This window comes from Anguilla anguilla, chromosome 7 (assembly GCF_013347855.1).
Source record: "Anguilla anguilla isolate fAngAng1 chromosome 7, fAngAng1.pri, whole genome shotgun sequence".
In the NCBI taxonomy this organism is placed as follows: Eukaryota; Metazoa; Chordata; class Actinopteri; order Anguilliformes; family Anguillidae; genus Anguilla; species Anguilla anguilla.
Window position 1 is genome coordinate 32,163,562 of NC_049207.1, and position 20,605 is coordinate 32,184,166.

The 20,605-nt window shown below is 39.9% G+C and overlaps 1 protein-coding gene and 1 long non-coding RNA gene across 3 annotated transcripts in view; both read right to left on the reverse strand.

The window, feature by feature from the left end:
* The window catches only part of pigg (phosphatidylinositol glycan anchor biosynthesis class G), a 213,341-nt gene that overhangs the window by 146,525 nt on the left and 46,211 nt on the right, over positions 1 to 20,605 (reverse strand). For both annotated transcript variants that reach the window (XM_035426304.1, XM_035426303.1), the window contains exons 6-7: positions 10,771 to 10,983; positions 10,207 to 10,424 (exon numbers count right to left, since the gene is read on the reverse strand). In XM_035426304.1, the coding sequence (XP_035282195.1) occupies positions 10,207 to 10,424; positions 10,771 to 10,983 (431 nt within the window). The remainder of the gene's footprint in view (positions 1 to 10,206; positions 10,425 to 10,770; positions 10,984 to 20,605) is intronic.
* Positions 6,189 to 8,083, reverse strand: LOC118231928. Its single transcript, XR_004766175.1, has 2 exons — positions 7,338 to 8,083; positions 6,189 to 6,654 (listed from the first exon to the last, which is right to left on the reverse strand). It is a non-coding gene; the product is annotated as an uncharacterized LOC118231928 (long non-coding RNA).

Here is a 20,605-nt window from a genome sequence, read left to right on the forward strand (position 1 = left end):
GGATTTACTAAATAAATAAAATTGTTGGATTTGCTAAATAAAAATCTAGACATGTGTATGTGATTAAGCAGCCATTATGTGACATCTTCAGCTTAGTTTGTCTTATCGTTCTTAATAACATTGCGTGCAGCCACTGTCCAAGGAGTTTTTCAAAATTTTTTTGGTTACACTACCACCTGTGGGACAAGCAAGGATTAATTAAAAGTATGTTTATTTTCTGAATCCAGTGGTTCCAACAGTCAATGCCCTTGTTAAAATGTTCAGCACTGTGAATACTGAACACAAGCGGTATTGCGTGCTAGAACCCTTCACTTAATCTACAGGTAAAATATATTTGATTTGATTTAATGTAATATTTATGTTTAAAATTAAAATGATCAATTAAATCACCAAATTCATTAATAGGTTAATCTACATAAAACTGGTGGAATCAACCAACAAGTTAAAACAAGCTCTATATCAGGTTTCAAGATTAAATAATTGAATTTACTATAAAGCAGTCAATTAGATTAATGCATTGAAATCACACATTCTTTATTGAATGCAGGCTCACTACTTCTAAATTACAAAACAGAAGACATACAACAAAACCTTAAACAGTTGATTATAAAATACCAGGAAAGAGAGAGAGAGACGGATAAGCCAGACCATGCCAAACTGTTACTCACTCACACTTTAAGCGTCACAGGATGAAAGGAAAGCAGCACAAAACACACTATCACCTGCCAAGCGTGACATCCCGGGGAAGGAGATGCAGCAATACCAGGCAAAACCGTTGTCTGTCCCATGAAGACAGAGAGCGCACTCACACAAACATGAAATAAAATAAACGGACACCGTCACCCTTCCCCCCCTCACGGGTTCCGGTCAAAAATGATAAACAAAAACAACAAGCTAAAATAACAAAGACGAAAGAAAGTTCAGTTCCCTGCTCTGTAGCTGACCCGCCTTCCTGGCCAGGTCCAGCTCCTCTAGCATCCCAGCTGAGGATTACTTTAATTGACTTGTTATTGCTTAAAATAAAACGAAACAAAAATCATAACTGTGCTCTCGGTGTTAGCTCCCAGTCTCGGCCCTGAACTGTGGAGAGCAGCACACCTTTAAGCACCTGGGCTGATTAGCTAACGCAGCCCAGGTGCGTGTGCTCTCTCCACCAGGCGGCGCAGCAGAGACCAATCCACCTCTCCAGTGGACCGACTGCTACTCACACACAACCAAGGAACCACCACCAAAATAAAAATAGAAAACTCTTCTTCTACTAGCCGAGGCGGGGGTACCGGTTTGCTAATTTCCTTGCCCTGGAAGTTCTGTGGCCTCCCCAGTCCTAACCCTACTTCCTCCTCCTTTGAATTTCATGCAATTACTGTAACCTATCCCTCAAAATTTCACATTATTGTTCTGTACCGTCCTCCAGGTCCACTCGGCTCTTTCCTGGACGAGCTGGACACTCTCCTGAGCTCCCTCCCTGAGGATGGCACTCCTGCTATTCTACTGGGAGACTTCAACCTCCCACCAGAGACCTCCCAACTGTCCAGGGTTGCCTCACTCCTCCAGTCTTTCGCCCTATCCCTGTCCTCTTCCCCCCCCACACACAAGGCTGGTAACCAACTAGACCTTGTATTCACCAGAAGCTGCTCCATTCCCCTCACGCCTCTCCTCTGTCCTGATCCTTCTTGACCTGTCTGCAGCTTTCAACACGGTCAACCATAAAATACTCCTCTCCACCTTGGCTGGGATGGGCATCGCCGGGACTGCCCTGTCTTGGTTCGCTTTCTATCTTGCAGATAGGTCCTAGCAGGTCACCTGGAAGGGGTCTGCCTCTGCTTCTCATCCCCTTGTTACGGGAGTGCCGCAGGGATCTGTACTGGGTCCTCTGCTGTTCTCCTTATACACCAGATCTCTTGGTTCAGTTGTTAATTCACATGGCTTCTCCTACCATTGTTATGCAGATGACACACAACTCTTCTTTTCTTTCCCCCCCTCGGCCACACAGGTCAATGATAAGATATTTTCCTGCCTGGCTGACATCTCCACCTGGATGGCCAGCCACCATCTGAAGCTCAACCTCAACAAAACTGAGCTGCTCTTCTTCCCATGCAAGACCTCCTTACTTTGTGAGCTCTCAAACATGGTTGATGACACCACAGTGACTGCCTCTCACTCTGCCAAGAGCTTGGGGGTGGTCCTGGATGACCAACTGGACCTCAAGGAGCACATCAAGGCAACATCACGGTCCTGCAGATTCCTTCTGTACAACATCAGCAAACGCAACTTTTTCCAGTGGCCTTCTTAAATACCCAGCATGGCTTGAGGATGTTTGACCTGATTGGGTGATGCTGAGTTAAGGTGTAGGAGAGAAAGGAAGGGGGGTCAGACTCATTTATGACAAGGACTGACCTACATAAAGACTGCAATCAAACTTAAAGAAGAAATGGGAAAGGGAAATGTTAGGCACGTAGCTATGCAGGGTCTCCGACCCCCGATATGGTGTCATGTGTCTTCTGGTTTGTCTCTTCTGAGGAGGTGAGTAGGTGAGACCCATAGATTGTCTGCCTAGATTAGGGTATCATAATTGGTGGAATGGCATACTTGCCATCCCAAAACATAGAGCAAATATAAATGATAACAGCACTTATCTTGCAGATCAACATTCTACATCTGCTGTGTGCTGTGCTTCAGCAATTGTTTTGGTTTAAATGGACAAATCAGATAACATAAATCATTCATTGATGGAATCAAACATGTTTATGTAGATACTGAATCTTAAGCAATCTGCCCAGTGGTGAGTACATGTTATTTGAAGCATAGTAGACATATACAGAGCTGTAGCAGTTGTCAAAGATCTGTGCTGATACCCTTTGAGGGAGAGCAGGCTGATGTTAGCATTAGGGCTGATCAATTTCATTTCCTGTCTTTTGAGGCTTTGGGCAAATACAAACATGTCACTTAAAACATTGTTTTTTATGAATAATTGTCATCAGTAAAAACAGGGATAGCCTATAGTATTAGCAACAGAAGAGGTGGAATTCCTGGATGCAACTTAGCTATTCTCATGATAAGCATACAAATTTAGCTAGCAAATCAAGTATTCTAGGCTAAGACTTCAAAACATGTGCATTTACAACATATTTGTAACATTATATACATTAACATCTAGCTAGCCAGCAAACTAGTGATATGATCTGAAACGTTAGTGCTAGATAGCCATATCAAAGTAGTAAGACAGTTAGCTAGCTAGTCTAATTAGCTTTACATGAGAGTTGTCATAACAATCCTAGCTACTAAAACATAACATTAATCAACCCAGCCGTGATTAGCAATCTAGCTAACAGATAGCAAAGACATTACGGTACATAACATTAATAAAACTGGCTCGCCATAGGGTTTCACCCTTGCTTTACTGGATCCGACCAAGTGGCCAAAACTGTGCTTAGTTTTTGAAGCTCACTTCCTTGTCTTCTTGATTGACGTTGCAGACTAGCGCCAGTGCAGTGGCTCCAGTATAGCTGTTTCAGCCACCCGTTTCAATGTAAGTCAATGGTAACAATAAGGCAAAAGTCAATTATTTTTTCTCCACAAGCAAATAGTTGCAATAGGTGTTTTTTTCTTCATCTAAGGTCTTCCCATGTGCTAATTTGTTAAGTTATTGTGTTATTCGGACAAGATGGTAATATTTTTGTGGACGAATCAGGGACAGTCTGCATCACTGCCGAGTCGCTGTATCTCATGCGCTTAGTGGACGACCGGATTTCCTGCTCATATGAGGATCATCCTTTTTCCTACAGTGCAGTTGCTGGCTCCAATTTGTACAAAATGTCGGTGCCTGCACTTCCCGGTCTTCATAATCTTTTTCACAAAGCCCATGCTAATCAATGGGTTATGTCACAGCGACTTTATCCATTTTGTTCTAGACTATGGATCCGACATGAATTGCCTGCTTGCCACTTCAGACAGAGTCAGTGCATGACTGCTGTCATTATTAGCTAAGGTGCACGCCACAGACGATGGAGTGACGATGGAGTTCAGCTCAGAATAGGCCAACTCGGAGTGCTCTAGCTAAGTTTTCGGTGATTTCCACCGACCAAGCTGGTGTCTTTTTCCGCCCTCGCTTTACTGGATCCGACACGTAATCATAAATTGAATGTCTATCACTTTGGACAGTCAGTTTGACTTGCTGCTGTTGGTGTGCTTATCTGCTGCTGCCTGTCTGAAACACCATCCCTGGACATAAGTCTCCCTTTGTTCTTATCTAATATCTGTTCAGAACTTTTGAAAAATTTAATTATTCAAACTTGGAGAAGCTAGCCTGATTTTGTAAGTTTGCATTGTGTCTCCCCATTAATTAATGGACATTTCGGTGTCCTAATGTTTAGGTCTTATTTAAATTTAATAAAGTCTACAGCCAAATTGAGTTATGTTTGCACAAAAAAGTCAGTATTTTTATGCTAATTATAAGGGTTTCCACAACACAGTAATGGCATAAAATAGTTATAACAAACTTGGTAGTTGGCGAGTCCATGGTGATTGTAGTCCACCTCCGAAAATGGCATTGAGAGGTTTAGAACAGTTGAGATATTGGGGTACAGTTTTACATGGGAGAGCTGACTAATGCAAACATAAACTGAGTGCGGTGCCTCAGTAATTTGCTATTTTTTGACAGGAACACTGCTTTTAAAGCCATTTGATATGTGCTGAATCTGTACTTGAATAATACACTCCAACAATGTGGTTTGTATAATATATCAAGTTCTAAACATTACATCTACATGAAGTTTAAAAGACTAAATGTCTGCATATGAATACATTTGATTTTGAAGAATATTTATTTTTCAGCTCCAATTCTTCTTTAACGGCATAGGCAAAATCTTTTTACACCATTGTTTAAACTTTCAAAAAAAATGGTCATGGGAATCCAGGAATGTGTCATGAAATAGTCATTGAAAAGTTTCAATGCGAAAATTTGTATGAACATACCTTTGTAGTATGTTTAATAACATAAGTTTTGTGTTTCAAAAAACCAATGATTGTTTTCAGGTACTTTTTATTTTGGCTACAAAAATTCCATTGGGGCAACCAAATTCAATGACCTGGTGGCCCAGGTGGCCAGAGGGGAAAAATGTGCAAAGTCTAAAGTAGATTTCCTCCTTCATCATCACTGAAAGAAAGGGAAGCATCCCTTCTTAAAAATGACACAATACCCTACTAAACACAGTTCAGAACTTGTATGACAGCATTCCAAGATAGACTGAAGCTAGCTGCTCTGAAGGCAAAGCATGATCCTTATTAGTTATTTAATGTTTAATATTAAGCAATGTTTAGATTATTTTGTCCAACTCTTGTAATTTCCAAAGTACTATGATCAGAAGTAATGCAATAATATGGTTAATAATGAAATCCTTTGTGTGCTGAAGGATGAAGAAGAATGTTAAAATGTGCACTTGCACCATTTGCACTTGCCTAGGCCATCATTATAAAGATTTTGCTCTTAATTCAACTGACTAAACTGTAAAAAGAGCAGCATAAGGCAAAAGTTGGATTGTTAACCCTCTGGGGTCTAAGGGTAAAATGAGGCACACTGGCAATTCTGCGATGCTCTGACATGGGTGTAAATTTCATCAACTTTATACACAGTGATTCCAAAGTGTTTCATATCTTTGTTTTCAGCACAAACTCAGCTACAAGAATATGGCAGCAGTAAGTAGGTCATAATCATGTGTGGATTGTAAACTGCTCTAAAATCACACAAACTGTAAACAGTAGTTTTGAACATGCACAGGAATGTTGTAATAAAATACACTAAACAATTGTGAATAAGACTTTTGGTCACTGAAATGTGTTCATCAAGGTCTTGGGTATCAAAAGATGACAAAATATTTTTGAAAATCCAATGAGAAATATAAAATTAATTGCTAAAAGTAAGTGTTGTGACTATTATTTTTCAACACCAGGTGAAAATGGGAGGGCTAATGGCCTTTCTGCAATGAATATTTATTGAGTAGGAGGACCTGCCAACTAAGTAGGCTATTCACACCTGGCCGCATGCCTCCCCACCTCTAAGACAAAGACTTTTCACAAAGCAATACACAGTGAGCCATTTAGAAGACAGAAACAAAGACATCTTTTGATTTTGGTACATTCATTGAAGTAAATTATAAGAATGGGAGATTCAATTCACACACATTGCCAGGTTATTTCAGAATCAGAATCAACTTTATTAGGCAAAGTGCATAATATAAAAAGAGCATTTACACAATATAAACCATTATTTCTGCTTCACGCACACAATTTGACTCCAGAATGGTTGCCACAAGTGCCTTACAAAACAACAAACACAAAAGCCAATGAATATAAAAAGTGCTTAATGTAAAAAGAGCATTAAAAAGAGCATCTACACAATATACACCATTATTTTATATATTTTGTGTATAATCTTTCAAAGTTGCAAGTGCCATTTTGCAAAACAGTTCCTGTCTGGCTGTAAGCACAGGGGGACATCACATTCCTTGCACTTCCACGGAGTGTTCTGTTTTTTCCCGAAGTCCGTCCTGCAGAGTATGCATGTCTTGCGACCAATCGAAGCCACCTTGCTGGCATCCAGAGTCTGTGAGGCTGTAGGCACAGGCACATGACCATAATGTTACCTGATCAGCATCTCTGTAAATGTAATAGAAACAAAATTGTTAGGAAATGTGACATCAAATCAAACTTTATTTAGCACATTCCCATCAACAACAATGTGATTTACAAAAAAAGGACAAACCACTAACTAATGAAAACAAAACTTGTTTGTGGCAGTTATATCTTATACAAACAAATAACCGAACAAACACAACCAGATGCAGAGAGGTAGCCTATAATTTTGAGATGCAACGGTTAGTGTGGAAATTTACAAACGCGCATATTACTCGATATTCCTACAAACACACACATAAATTGCAATATAGTACACATATTTACAAATAATAAAAGCTATCAACGAAACAACATTAGCTAAACTCAAGCAACTCATAAATAACTAACAATGCCTCAATCTGAAGTAGGTCTTTTTAGCTAAGTGGTTAGTTTATTTCCCGAACTTACATGCAATATGCTAATATCGATTGTGCGAGGACACCCAGTTTTAGAATCCTAGCCACGCCAATACACGCCACACATAGGTTATTTACATACAGTGATCAAATAAAATACAGTTACAGTGCAATTTTTTGAGATGCAGTATTGAATCGTTCGTAGTGTGGGAATTTACAAACGCGCATATTACTGGATATTCCCACAAACACACAGATAAGTTGCAATACAGTACACACTACCAATATTATCGTAAGAAATACACTTACTCATGAAGTTGATCCTCAGCTGGATCAGTTCGCAGTTCGAAATGACATCGTTCTTCATCAGTGTCAGCTTCAGTGTCCGGACCTGATGAGTTGTTCGCGTCTTCATGGTCGCTCTCCCACAAAGCATGAAGAACCTCCAGTCCAGTCATTCGTGCCATTTTCCGAAATGAAATGTAAGGATTGCCCGAGAAGACGTGGGCTATGCTTCTGTATGACATTTTATCCTTGTTTACAGTAGGCGCTCTCGCACATCGAACGCATCGCCCCTCCCCTGCCATCGATAGCAATTAGCATGTCATTATCTTGTGAATGTGGTCTGGGCGTACTTACTGCCGAGCGAAAATCACATATTAATGAGAAAGACTTAACACATGGCAATGGTCTGTTTGATCTAATTTTAAATAGCTTAAAACAATTCATATTATTTTGTCAATTGACACATCGGAATGCCACGATTCTAAGGTTTATGTCAATGTCTTTGTTGTGTCTGTATGATAAAAGCTTGCAAAGTTATTCATCCAAATAGCAACGAAATCTTGTCGAGCTCCGCCGGCGGAGCTCTCGACCCCAGAGGGTTAAACAAAACCTCACCTGGATTGTCCCTAAATTTAAATCCTGAATGTTAAACTTAACTGCACTGTGGATCATTCCAAGCTTCTCATTAATTAACCTCTTAAGGCACAAGTCAAATCTTGCCAATCCTTGCCCATTTAGGGGGTACCCTATTTAAAGCTTTATAACTCCAGATGTGAACACCACAAAGACTTGAAAAATGGCTTAAAAGAAGCACAATTTACAATACTAACGCAGATTAGTTTATATTCATAATTTTGGAAGAAATAAAGTGCCACAAATGCAATTGTTTTGACAAAAAAACAAACATAAATTTGCACTTTTTAAGTTTGCAATGAAATACTGAGAGATTGCATATATACAGGAGGTTAAACCATACATGTGCTAGGTCAAAAACTTCTTGACCACAAGTTCATAAAATCTAAGGGTGGATATGTAGAACTACTATAGATGTATGAAGCAAAAACTAAGCAGTGTACCCAGCATCTCCAAATCTATCCAAAATGTCTAAATTATGCATTGCTGTAAATCATAACATATCCACGTATTTCACTACAAATCAACTGTTTTGACTCACTGTTGCATAATTTTCAACTGGGAATTACAAGCTTTCAGTCAGTACAGTGGTCTAAAATAGCTAGGTGTCCAGAAACATATCCAAAATCTCTCCAAAATTGAATAAAATGCTTTTTGTCCACTATAAAGCATATAAATGAGCCCCTTATGAGGGTTTAAGATGAAACATTGCTATCAGATTAAAAAAATAATGCAAAAATATTGTCACACAATGCGGTACAGTACCTAAATGTGTAATAATTAACTTGTGTGTATTTCTATACTCTGTACTCTCGTATGTTTTCTTGTATGGGGATGAGACAACATGAAAACAATTTTCACCCGTCCACCACGTTTTGGCAATGTTCCAGCTCTGACGTCATCACTGTTGCATGCTTCACAAAAACTATTACACTTCCATCTAACGCTTACATTACAATGTGAAATATTTACATTATATAACACCACTAACCTATTTAAAGATACTCAATTTCAAAAATAACGTATATAACCGAAATATTTTGAGCGCTAATACTTACATAGCAATGATGAAATCTCCTCTATGTTCAGTAGATGGAGACAGAGACAGTATCAATGATATTGTTCTATTCGCTTTTGTTTTGCTCCAAAAAACGATGTCAGCTAGGTCTATCAGCAAACATATGGCTTAGCTATGTTCAGAAGTCCTCAATAATAATAGTATTTTCCAAGAAATTACGAAATATCCTTGAACACGTTTCGTTAGGTGCATCGTATTTGTCTGCTAACAGAGTGAATGCGTAAGTGAATGCGATGCTAAGAATATTTTCTGTTACGCTGACCTATAAAACGCTATTCCAAAAGCAGAATTAGACATGTTATACATCGTTAGAAAGCTTATACTCTCGCCTACTGAATAAATGAATTGTCAATCAAGTCAGACTGTACTAAAAAGGGCGACGACCCCGTAAACAACAGGTGTGGTGTTACGCACAGCTATTTTGGAAGATACCCAGGCGTCACAGATGCGCGTATATTTCCCAAACGGATTGTCCAAGACAATATATGACCACGCAGTCTCAAAAGGGACATCTCTACACGCAGAACCAACAGTAAGGTTTTATATTTATTCAATATTTAGTCCCAGATATTGACTGTAGAATGACATGGTATCATTTTTAAAAACTTTTTCTCGTTTATTTCGTTATTCAGTGAGCAGCGTTTTCACTGCTGTATAGGCATATCTTAGGGCTATTGTCGGGTTTATCTTGTTGCTATGACGGAATACGATTTTTTAGTGGTGAAAGAATATTTTTATGAATGCCAAGATAGACAATATTGTCCATTATGTCAAGGGTGGGGGGTGTTTTTTTAGATGAGACTGCAGGGAGGGGGTGCGTGTTAAATGAACGACCAGAGCGACAATGGTGGGGCTGCGAAACTCCGTTTTCGGCATAGTTGTCATGTATCGTCTACTAATGAAACTGAAACAACGCGTTTCTGTTTTCATCTCACACGTTGGTTGCAGTAGCACCGAATGTTTGACTTTAGTAATCTAGGCACGCGGGCGTGCCCACCACTAGGGGCTGTGCGCTAAGAGGTTAAAACAGCTATAGTCAGTCAAGTTAACACAGGTTTTGTAACAATAAAAAGAAATTTACAACAAATACTTTTCTCTGGCACAGCAAGCAAGTCACAAAAAAGATAGGTGTCACCTATGCTCACCATGAGGAGTGAACCTTCAAATCTATGCTCAACTCACCTGCAGGACCAAGACCATCCCCACAATCATGGAGTACATGTCATACTTCCCCAGCTGCTTGCTGAGGGCAGAACTCAAGGCCTTCAGAGCATCCACGTACTGTCTCAGAACCTTCCTCCCCAAGTTACTCAGCACCTCTGATGTGTTCCCCTCCAGGTAAAGTTTAATCCAGTTCCCATGCGATTTCTCTGCAAAGTGGAACTGTTCATAGCCTTCCTCTGCAGAAGAGAGACACAATGACATACAGTATGCTTTGATGGTTTCCAGTGGGGCACTGCAAATTCCAAAAAGGGTCAAGATGGCATGAGAACATAGAGAAAACTACAGTGTGTCAGTTCAGTGTGTGTGAGTGCATGTGAGTAATAAAGTGTGTGGGGAATATAACAGGTTTTTGGGAGAACACCCAATTAAATTTGAGGGTTAAGTGTAATGACAAACAAAAAATGACAGGACGTGTGAATTAAAATGAATTGAGATGAGGAATTCACTTCTTAATGGTTTGTGGATGTTATTTTAGTTTGGGTAGTTTTTTATGGACATATTTAGAATACAGGCATGTTTAACCTTTCTGGAAGTTGGGTGTGCTATCCTTAAGAAGGCAGATCAGCTGGAAGCTGTTAAGGTGCATGAAGCGAAGCTGGTCCCGGAGTGAGGTGTGTTCGAACACAGGCGAGATGAGGCATCCTACATTGTTCTGGGAGATGGGCAGACCAAGGCCAAGAGCCAATGTGGGCAACACATCCACCTGCTCCACGGTCCCAGGATTGTCCATGCCCACTACAGGAAAAAAGTGCATCTTATTCACTGTTCCAAAGGAATGTAACTTGAAAAACAAGATAAAGCCCAAAATGTCATTTATTGTTCACTTTCCCAGCACACTGATCGATTTACCTTGGAAATTGCCAGTCTCATGGTATGAAATAAATCATGAGTGTTCACAATAATCCAAGTGCTACTGTAACCTAGGCTAATTCACCTGATGCAAACAGCTTGTCTTAATACCCACCAGTCACATCTCATTGCTAAATGTAGTAGTTTTACACTTTACTACACTTTTACATTACTGCAAGAACCCCTCTGTTGGATATTTCATCCATATTTTAGTATTTATAGGTCATAGCAGTCAACTTGGTTAATCAGACAAGTAATTCACCAGTTTTTTGTTGATTCTTCCCAGTCTTATGGATAATTCATATCCAGCTACAGAACACCAAAGTTCATTCACTCCCAAAATGTCCAGCTCTTGGGAAAAGTGCTCTCATTTTCTTATCGAAAGATTTTAAAAAGAACAGATGGGGTGTCCAGGAGTTTGTAACACTGGGTAAGGCTCATGATGGTGGCAACGACAATAATGAGCTGCGAATGCTTGCACAATCTGGTCCCATTTAAAGAAACAACACAATTATTTAATTATTTGGTACCACGATACTACTAGAAATAAGGAGATCCAAAAGGAATCTGCGATCTACAAAAATATATTTTTCCCACTATAATCTCTAAAACTGGAATAAATTGACCAGACTTTAAGTGTACTAGGTCTGACCTAACGTCTAGTGACTTTGAAGAAGATAAGCCTACCAGTGCTGTAGTGGTTAAAAACAAAACAAAAAAAATATCAAAGCCGCAAGTGGCGTTGGGAGGGGTCCAAGCATTGGCACCATCGCGCCCCCTATGGAGCGATTTTAAAATGGCTTTGTCCTCATGATCATATACCTTCACCCAACATATCTACTGAATATCATGATGATTGTATAAAAAATTGATGACTTATGGCCAATTTTGTGCTAAGAGACGCTGTCGGATGACAATTGCGTCGCCATGGATGTGTCCTGGCCGCTTCCGGTAAAGGCCTTTACTATGTCGTAACACTTAGATGGCCCAGCGTGTATGTACAGCTGCAATGCTTCCATGCCGCAACTAAAAATAGTGTCACACTAGTGTTGTCATGGTACCAAAATTTTGACATATTCCAATCCATTGCTCAGCTTAGCAGAGAATGCACATTTCAGAGCGCCACAGAGACAAATAGAATATTAACACATAAATACACATTTCAAATAATAAATACACCATTGAGAAAAAACGAAACAAAAGACGAAATATTAACTCGCGACCTGCGCTTATCTGCCAATGTCTTTATTTAGACATTGGCAGATAAGAAAAATTTTGGTTACGCTGACCTATAAAACGCTATTACAAAAGCAAAATCAGACATGTTATACATCGTTAGAAAGCTTATACTCTCACCTACTGAATAAATGAACTGTCAATCAAACTAAATTGTACTAAAAAGGGTGACAACGCCGTAAGCAACAGGTGTGGTATTACGCACAGCTATTTTTGAAGGTAGCCTGCCCAGGTATCACAAATGTGCGTATATTTCACAAATGGATTGTCCAAGACAATATATGACCACTCAGCCTCAAAAGGGACATCTCTACGCGTAAAACCAGTGGTAAGATTGTATATTTATTCAGTGTTTAGTCCCAGATATTGACTGTGGAATGACATGGTATAATTTAAAAAAAAACTTTGTTTGCTTATTTCGTTATTCAATGAGCAGCGTTTTCACTGCTGTATTGGCATATTTTAGGGCAAATGCCGGGTTTATCTTTTTGTTACGGAATATTACATTACATTACAGGCATTTGGCAGATGCTCTTATCCAGAGCGATGTGCAACAAAGTGTATAATCATAATCAGGAATAAGTGTGTCGAAAACCCTAGAAAGAAGTACCGTTCCAAGTGCAGGGAACAACCGCATAGTTCAATTTGGACCCTGTAGGTTAAACTGATTAACACTAACACAAACAAGAACAGCAACAACGCAGTCTATGCAAAAATACAAGCAATAGTTAAGATGAGTTAAGACTAAGTCACCTACGAAACAACTACCTAGTTACAACCCTAAGCTTACAGTCAATTTAGAGATTAAATTGAGAATATGATTTCTCTCAGCATAATGACGGATTCAAAGACTAAACAAACTTACCCGATGTAGTCTTCAAATGGATCCATGCTAAAGAAAAGTAATGATTCAACCTCTCAAAAAGCTTTTACTAACAAACTTTTAGTAACAAAAAAGAAAATATCAACTCGCCACCCCTGCTACCTGCGCTCGGAGTACCGTATTATTTATTTATTTATTATTTATTGGCAGACTACAGCATGAATTGCGTCTTTTGTTTATATTCAATATTAGAAATTGCAGCGAGAAACTGCAGCTGTAGACACAAGATAGTTTGTTATGTTATGGTAGCAGCGGAATGAAGCGGACTATACATGTATTGCCATCATTGTTTTATTATACCAGTGTGTTTTCACGCGTTTGCACAGAAACTCAAAACAATACCAATAAAACGGTTTAGCTATTTCTCAGCATAATGACAGATTTAAAGACTGAACGAACTCACCCGATACTGTCTTCAAATGGATCCATGCCAAAGAAAAGTAATTATTCATCCTCTCAAAAAGCTTTTACTAACAAACCTTTAATAGCCTAGCATGCACTCTGGCTGGCACGGTCTTCCATTGCTTCTCTGACGTTCAGACCCTCCCCTCACTGATAAAAACTAGACCCTACGGTGTCGGATTACTCGCGTCGCCATGGATGTTGCTTGCCGTAAAGAAGTTTACTAGATGTTGTAACACCTAGATTTGGAGCTCCAGGTCTTCCGCACCCCAACTAATAAAAAAGTCCAAATGGTGTGCAAACCATACGGCGGACATAGGTGCTTCCAATAGGAAAGTTGTAGAACATTCAGATGCATCAGTCGATGAAGTTTTGTGTTGATCAGACTTACGATGTGGGAGTTATGACCTTTTAAAGTATGATCCTTTGTTATAGCGCCACCATCTGGCCGACATAGGTGATTTTTAGTGCCTGAGTAGTGGGGGGCCATAGGAACCCACCTACCAAATTTGGTTGGTCTACAACTTATGGCTGCTGAGCCTCAGACATTTTAGCTGAGAAAACTGTCACGCCCCAACTAAAAAGTCTAAATGGCGGGCAAACAATATGGCGGACATAGGTGGGGCCAATGGCAAAGTTGTAGAGCACATTCAGATGCATAGGTCGATTAAGTTTTGTGTTGATCTGACTTATGGTGTGACAGTTATGGCCTTTTACGCAAAACCCTTTGTTACAGCGCCACGCACTGGCCGACGTACGTGATTTTTAGTGCCTGAGTAGTGGGGGCCCATAGGAACCCACCTGCCAAATTTGGTTGCTCCAGGACTTATGGTTGCTGAGCCTCAGACACTTTTAGCGGAGAAAAATAATAAGAAGAATAATAATAATAATAATAATAATAATCCTAACAGATACAATAGGGTTCCACCAGCTTCGCTGCTTGGACCCCTAATAATCCTAACAGATACAATAGGGTTCCACCAGCTTCGCTGCTTGGACCCCTAAAAAACAGGAGGGCAAACTCTGCATCTGCTCATTTTCCACCCAGGCACACACAACTGGCGCATCAGGTGGCCCTACCTTTGCACTGCATATTTTCACCGCAGTGCATAAACAAGCTGACCCTCTATTAAGATTGACAATTTAACCCCTTCATGCACATGCCAAGTCTGTGCAATCCTTCCCATTTTACCCTATTCAAAGCTTTATAACTCCAGATGTGAGCATCACAGAGACTTGAAAAAGGGCTTAAATGGAGCAAGACATTTGTACCATTTACAATACTAACTACTAACTTAGATTAGTAGTTAGGAGCTGCGGTTTTTCTGGATAAAAAGCACTATAACGTTTACATTTCTCAACCAATTTCAATGAGTTGTTTTTATATTCAAGGTTTTTTTTTTCTACTCTACATAGACCATAAACCATTGAATATAAAAACGACTCATTGAAATTGGTTGAGAAATGTAAACGTTATAGTGCTTTTTATCCAGAAAAACCGCAGCTCCCCCGTTTACTTGCATTTGTTTTCAGGCCAGTCTTGCCTAGTCCAATATGGCGGCGACATTGACGTACGATCCAAAGGCCAATGCGGCGTCTATGTATACATGTCTATGGGCACGCCAACGTGCCGAGATTACCGAACTCAGACATTCAGTGCTACTGCAACCAAAGTATGAGTTAAAAACAGAAACGCAAGATAAACCCAATAGCCCTAAGATATGCTAATACAGCAGTGAAAACGCTGCTCACTGAATAACGAAATAAATGAGACAAAGTTTTAAAAAATGATACCATGTCATTCTACAGTCAATATCTGGGACTAAATATTGAATAAAGATACAACCTTACCAATTGGTTTTACGCATAGAGATGTCCCTTTTGAGACTGAGTGGTCATATATTGTCTTGGACCATTTGCGAAATATACGCGCATTTGTGATGCCTGGGTACACAACTACTATCAACAAAAAAAAATCCACACGTGTTGTTTACAGCGTTGTCACCCTTTTTAGTAAAATCTGGCTAGACTGACAGTCCATTTATTCAGTAGGTGAGTATAAGCAGTCTGAGGCATGTGCGATACTGTACTCTCAAGCCCGGTTTTAACTGAGAGAGACGTACTCTGAGAGATAACATGTGGTTTGCTGATAGGCAAGCTTGCATTGACACAGAGTTTAGGTCCTGTCCCAAGAATGTTACATTGCTCTTGGGGAGGTTTACTCTGAAACCAAGTCAGTATTCTGACTCCCATTAGTCTTAACAGAGCCAGTCCTGAATGGAACACCCGTGGACTCAGGAAAAGGCCAAAGGATGGAACTGTGTATTCATAGCAATGACCGTGATGGGCGAAGTGGAGAAATTTCATGTAGGGAGATAGATGCCTACGTGGAAAAAAAGCTTCTTTCAGATCGATTGACGTGAACCAATCGTTCTGACGCACTGAACGTAAAAGAATGCTGTATGTTAACATTTAGAAGTTTTATTGCATCAAATGTTTGTTTAGCACCCTGAGATCCAAGGCAGGACGTAGAGAGTTGTCTTTCTTTGGAACCAGGAAGTAATGAGAATAAAAGCCACGTTGGGCTTGATCTCTAGGAGCCCCTGAACTGGAGTCTGTAGTCTTAGGCTATTGTGCTCAGCACCCGTTCCGGGGCTGACGCAGCCTGCCAGGCTACAATGTGGCTTGTGAGTGCCCCTGCTGGTGTGGAGGACCATGTGGAAAAATGGCCGAGTGAGGCCATTTCGAATAATAGAGCTGGCGCTCCACCCAGTGGCAAAACCAGGTGAAGAGAATCTTTTCACACTGTTTTTCATTTTCTGGCCTTTCAGGGCAGAAGCCTTTATCAGATATAGCCTGGTGGTGTTCTGCACACTGAACATGGGTAACACTACCTGTGTTCTTCACCAGTTCTTCTGTATGGTGCCATCTGTTTTTTCCATATGCTTACAATCACCAAAACGAATAAACTCTTAAAAATAACTCATTTAGCCAGCAAACTCATTGGTAGTCCCACCCCCAACTTTTCCGATTCCGTCACCTCATCCCTGATTCTCAAAGCACTCACAATCACACATGACCCAGACCACCCACTCCACCAGCACTTTACCCCCCTTCCTTCTGGCCATAGATATAGACTCTGTTTAGCCTTTGCCATTTTATTAATGTTAGCTAGTTTCAGAGATGGCTACACCAGCGAAAGGAAAACTGTGAGAGCAGGATCTAGTCCAATCAAATTTGCTGTTACAAAAAAGAGCTTGCACCAGCATTTTCGAATTGCTTATTGGTCACACTTCTCAATCCAGGAGTCAGTGACAGGTTAAAATGTAATAATAGTGAAAGCTGATTAGACAATTTAGCATTGACCCCACGTTGGCTCTTCATTAGAAGCCATTTTTTAAATAAAAATAAAGCATCCTGACATTCTAACAGCAGCTTTACTCAAAACAGCAGCCATCTATGTAAGGGATAATCAACAACAAGGTGGTCAACTATCAAGAAATAATGACTAACACGAAGGCAAAGAACCCCTCTGACGCAAAGTGGAGGTCATTATTTCTCAATAGCCAACCACCTCAAAGGGCATTATCTCGCTAACTACACGACTAATTGCCTTATGAAGGAAACTGATCAACAATTTCACACAAAATATTGATTTAAAGTGATTTTATTAGTTTGAAGTTCAATAAATTGAAATTGATATGAAACAAAGTTTTGTGTTCACATAGATAATGTAGGCATATTAATTGTAATGGCACTGGATGGGGGGTACTGGATGAAGATATGAGGCAAGTTAACTCTAGTAACGGAATCTTCTAGAGCAGCTGTACAAAGAACCACTGTATTGATAGCTGAAAGACAAAGTTTTTTTTTGCTCTGCCTCTGTGGCCTATTTCAGGCTCACTGTCACTGTCCTCACACAGTCAGTGTCAACAACTTTCATTTCCACCCCAACATCTGATACAGCCTCACAGCTCTTGTAACATTGTTACACTAGGTCAGTTTTCACTTCGTCATTGCAAATCTTTGTATGTCTTTGTACATTACATGACTTGGTTGTAGCCAACGTTAGCCAACTGAATTTATTACACAACTTTGTTGACTGCTCGATTCTTATTGGTCTCTTCAGGTATTCAGCAGTCAGATATTTCTGTATAATGGGTACTGCTACCCTTCAGCCTAGAACTATCAATCCATAGAAAGAAGTGCCGCAGCAGACAATTTGACTGTTGTTACTTTAACTTAAGAAAATCAATAAATCAGTTGTCATAAACACTTGTGTTGCCTAGTAAATCTAATCGGTATAACAATGATTACTGTTTGACTTATGCTAGCTAGCTATATAGTATATTTAGTCAGAGTTACAAAGGCGAAGCTAAAACTGATTTAGTGTTTGCCATGTTACAAGAGGTATGAGTCTGAATTAGATTCCGGGAAGGAAATTAATGTTGATGACACTCACAGCGTCGGGAGATTGACAGTGAACCAGAAATACAGTAAAAGGCAGAGTTGTCGTTCGACTGTCGATATATATATATATATATATATATATATATATATATATATATATATATATATATATACACATACATATATATAATATATATTACAGCTGTTCTACTTAGTGTTCATCGAAGTCAAGCAAGAGTTCATAATTAAATTTTATATCAATATGTATCACGGAGAGTCCGTTAACTTGATAGTGTTAACTTGCCTCATATCAATACCACATTACCCGTTGCTCCCAAATACGCTAGCATGCAGTGAGACATTTTTACCTAAAAAGAATTTTAATATTAACTAGGTAAAGAGGAACTTAGCATAAAGCAAACATTAGTTTGCATTCTAACAAAGTTGAGAGGGATAAGAAGACACTACTTTGCGTGACCAACCCATTTTAAAAAGCAAAACTGATTATGGCAATTTCTTAAAAATAATGTAATCACACAAATAACCAAAATGAGTGGTAATTGCAATAACAAGAAGGAACTATTTTTCCTGACGTAATCATTGTTTTCATGGAATTAGAGAATTAACGACCAGAGGGTTTTGCTTAACAACAGTCGAAATAGAACTAGTTTTGCTTGATAACAAATGGTCAAAGGGCCACGAAGGTATATTAAAATTTAAGCTGATTATGTTGATAAAAATTAATAACAGTAAAGGTAATGTATATTCATTGTTGGTAACTGTTGTATAAGGTAATTAGTTGTGTAATAAGCAGGATAATCCCCTCCAAGGTGGTCAGCTATCTGGGAATAATGACCTTTGTGGAGGCAACCCGTGGTGGTCATTATTCCCCCGATAGCTGACCATCTCGTCGGAGATTATCCCTTACATACTATTATAGTGTGGAATTTTTAAGAGTTCAATATATTCCGCCGTACTTTTGTAAGTAGAAAAATAAATGCAGGCACGTCTTCGTTTCAAAATAGGTAGTTTAATGTAGCAAAGGAACTAGTAGCTCTGTTACCCAAGTACAGATAAACAAAGAACCAACAAATGACGGAGACAGTGAATACTTACACCCTGTTCCTTCAAGGAAACAAAGGGCCAAATGGTTATCTTAAATGCATAAACATCACAGGGAAGGGGGGGGGGGTAATGAGACATTGGGGGGAAGAAACAAGGTGTGGGGGAGTTGGACTGAAGTAGGGGGTAGACGACATCACACAATGGTACTGCGCATCAAAGGGAGACAATTTGACTGGGCAAGGGGGTAGAGGATGTAGCACAAAGGGTGTGATTAAAAGGTAAATTTAACTGGGTTTGGTGGTAAACAATCAATGTTATCTGCAACTGGCCCACTACAATGTGAGACACCTCACTCAGAGGTGTAAACTGTGGCTCCCATGTTTTACAACATATAGCAATCATAAGTCAATCGGACTTTTCTGCTTCATTCATGCCCATATCTTTATATAGAATGTAATAATAAACTATTCCCATTTTAACATGTCCCAAAGCTTCCTTGAAACTTGTCCACAGCTCCGCAAGCCATTGCAGCTCCTGGTTAAGGAGCCAGTGCATACAGACTGAGGTGCAGTGCTCCGGTCACTGTGATAGGTATGCTTGCATCTCGGAGTCAGAGCCCTGCTGCTCACTTTGAGCTGGGTGCAAGTGTCACGGGCTGCTCCAGTAGCCCGGACCCACAGCAGAAATGCGCAGGGAGACTGACTGTAATTTTCACTTCACTTTATTAGAAAAAGATGCAGTGCATTAAAACCGGTAGCAACTGGCCTTCGCAAGAGCCACCGTGTGCATCGGCCCTTCCTTACCCCATCAAACAAACTCACATTTAAACTAACCAGGACCAATCACACAAGGACACCTACACACACTGAACACAAACACCTGACAATGGAGGATGGGTTTAACAGGATAAGATGAGGTGCTAATCACTGATGCACTGCCATGACCAATAGCTATTTATTGCATTAGGGTGATGAATGAATGAATGAATGAATGAATGAATGAATGAATGAACATAAGGGTACCCTTAATACCTCCTCCAATACAGCTGACAATTGTTCCAAACACATACAATAACCCATTAATAAACAAACATAAAAATACCATAAACATGACACCCATTCAGACTTGGCCACGCCCTCCCCTAAGAACTTAACCCGCCCCCTCTCTCCCCAGCCCACACTACCCAGTAACGTCAGAGAGCCAGGGGGTATCTACCATGACAGCAAGTTAGAAGAGACAGTTTTAATACTAGATCCAAGTCATTTATAAGAAACCTCTGTGTACTAAGTGACAAGTTTCAGACCTGTGAGTTTCTAGTAGTAGTATCTAAGTAATTTACAAGAAACCTTTGAGTACTAAGTAACATGTTTCAGACCTCTGAGTTCATAGTAGTAGATGTCACTTAACCTCTGAGTACGGGGTCGGATACATGGCCGAGGACTTCAGGCTTCAGCACCAGAGACTCATGACTGCTGATACTGGATCTGGTGCAGGTCGCCAGATCTCTGTGTT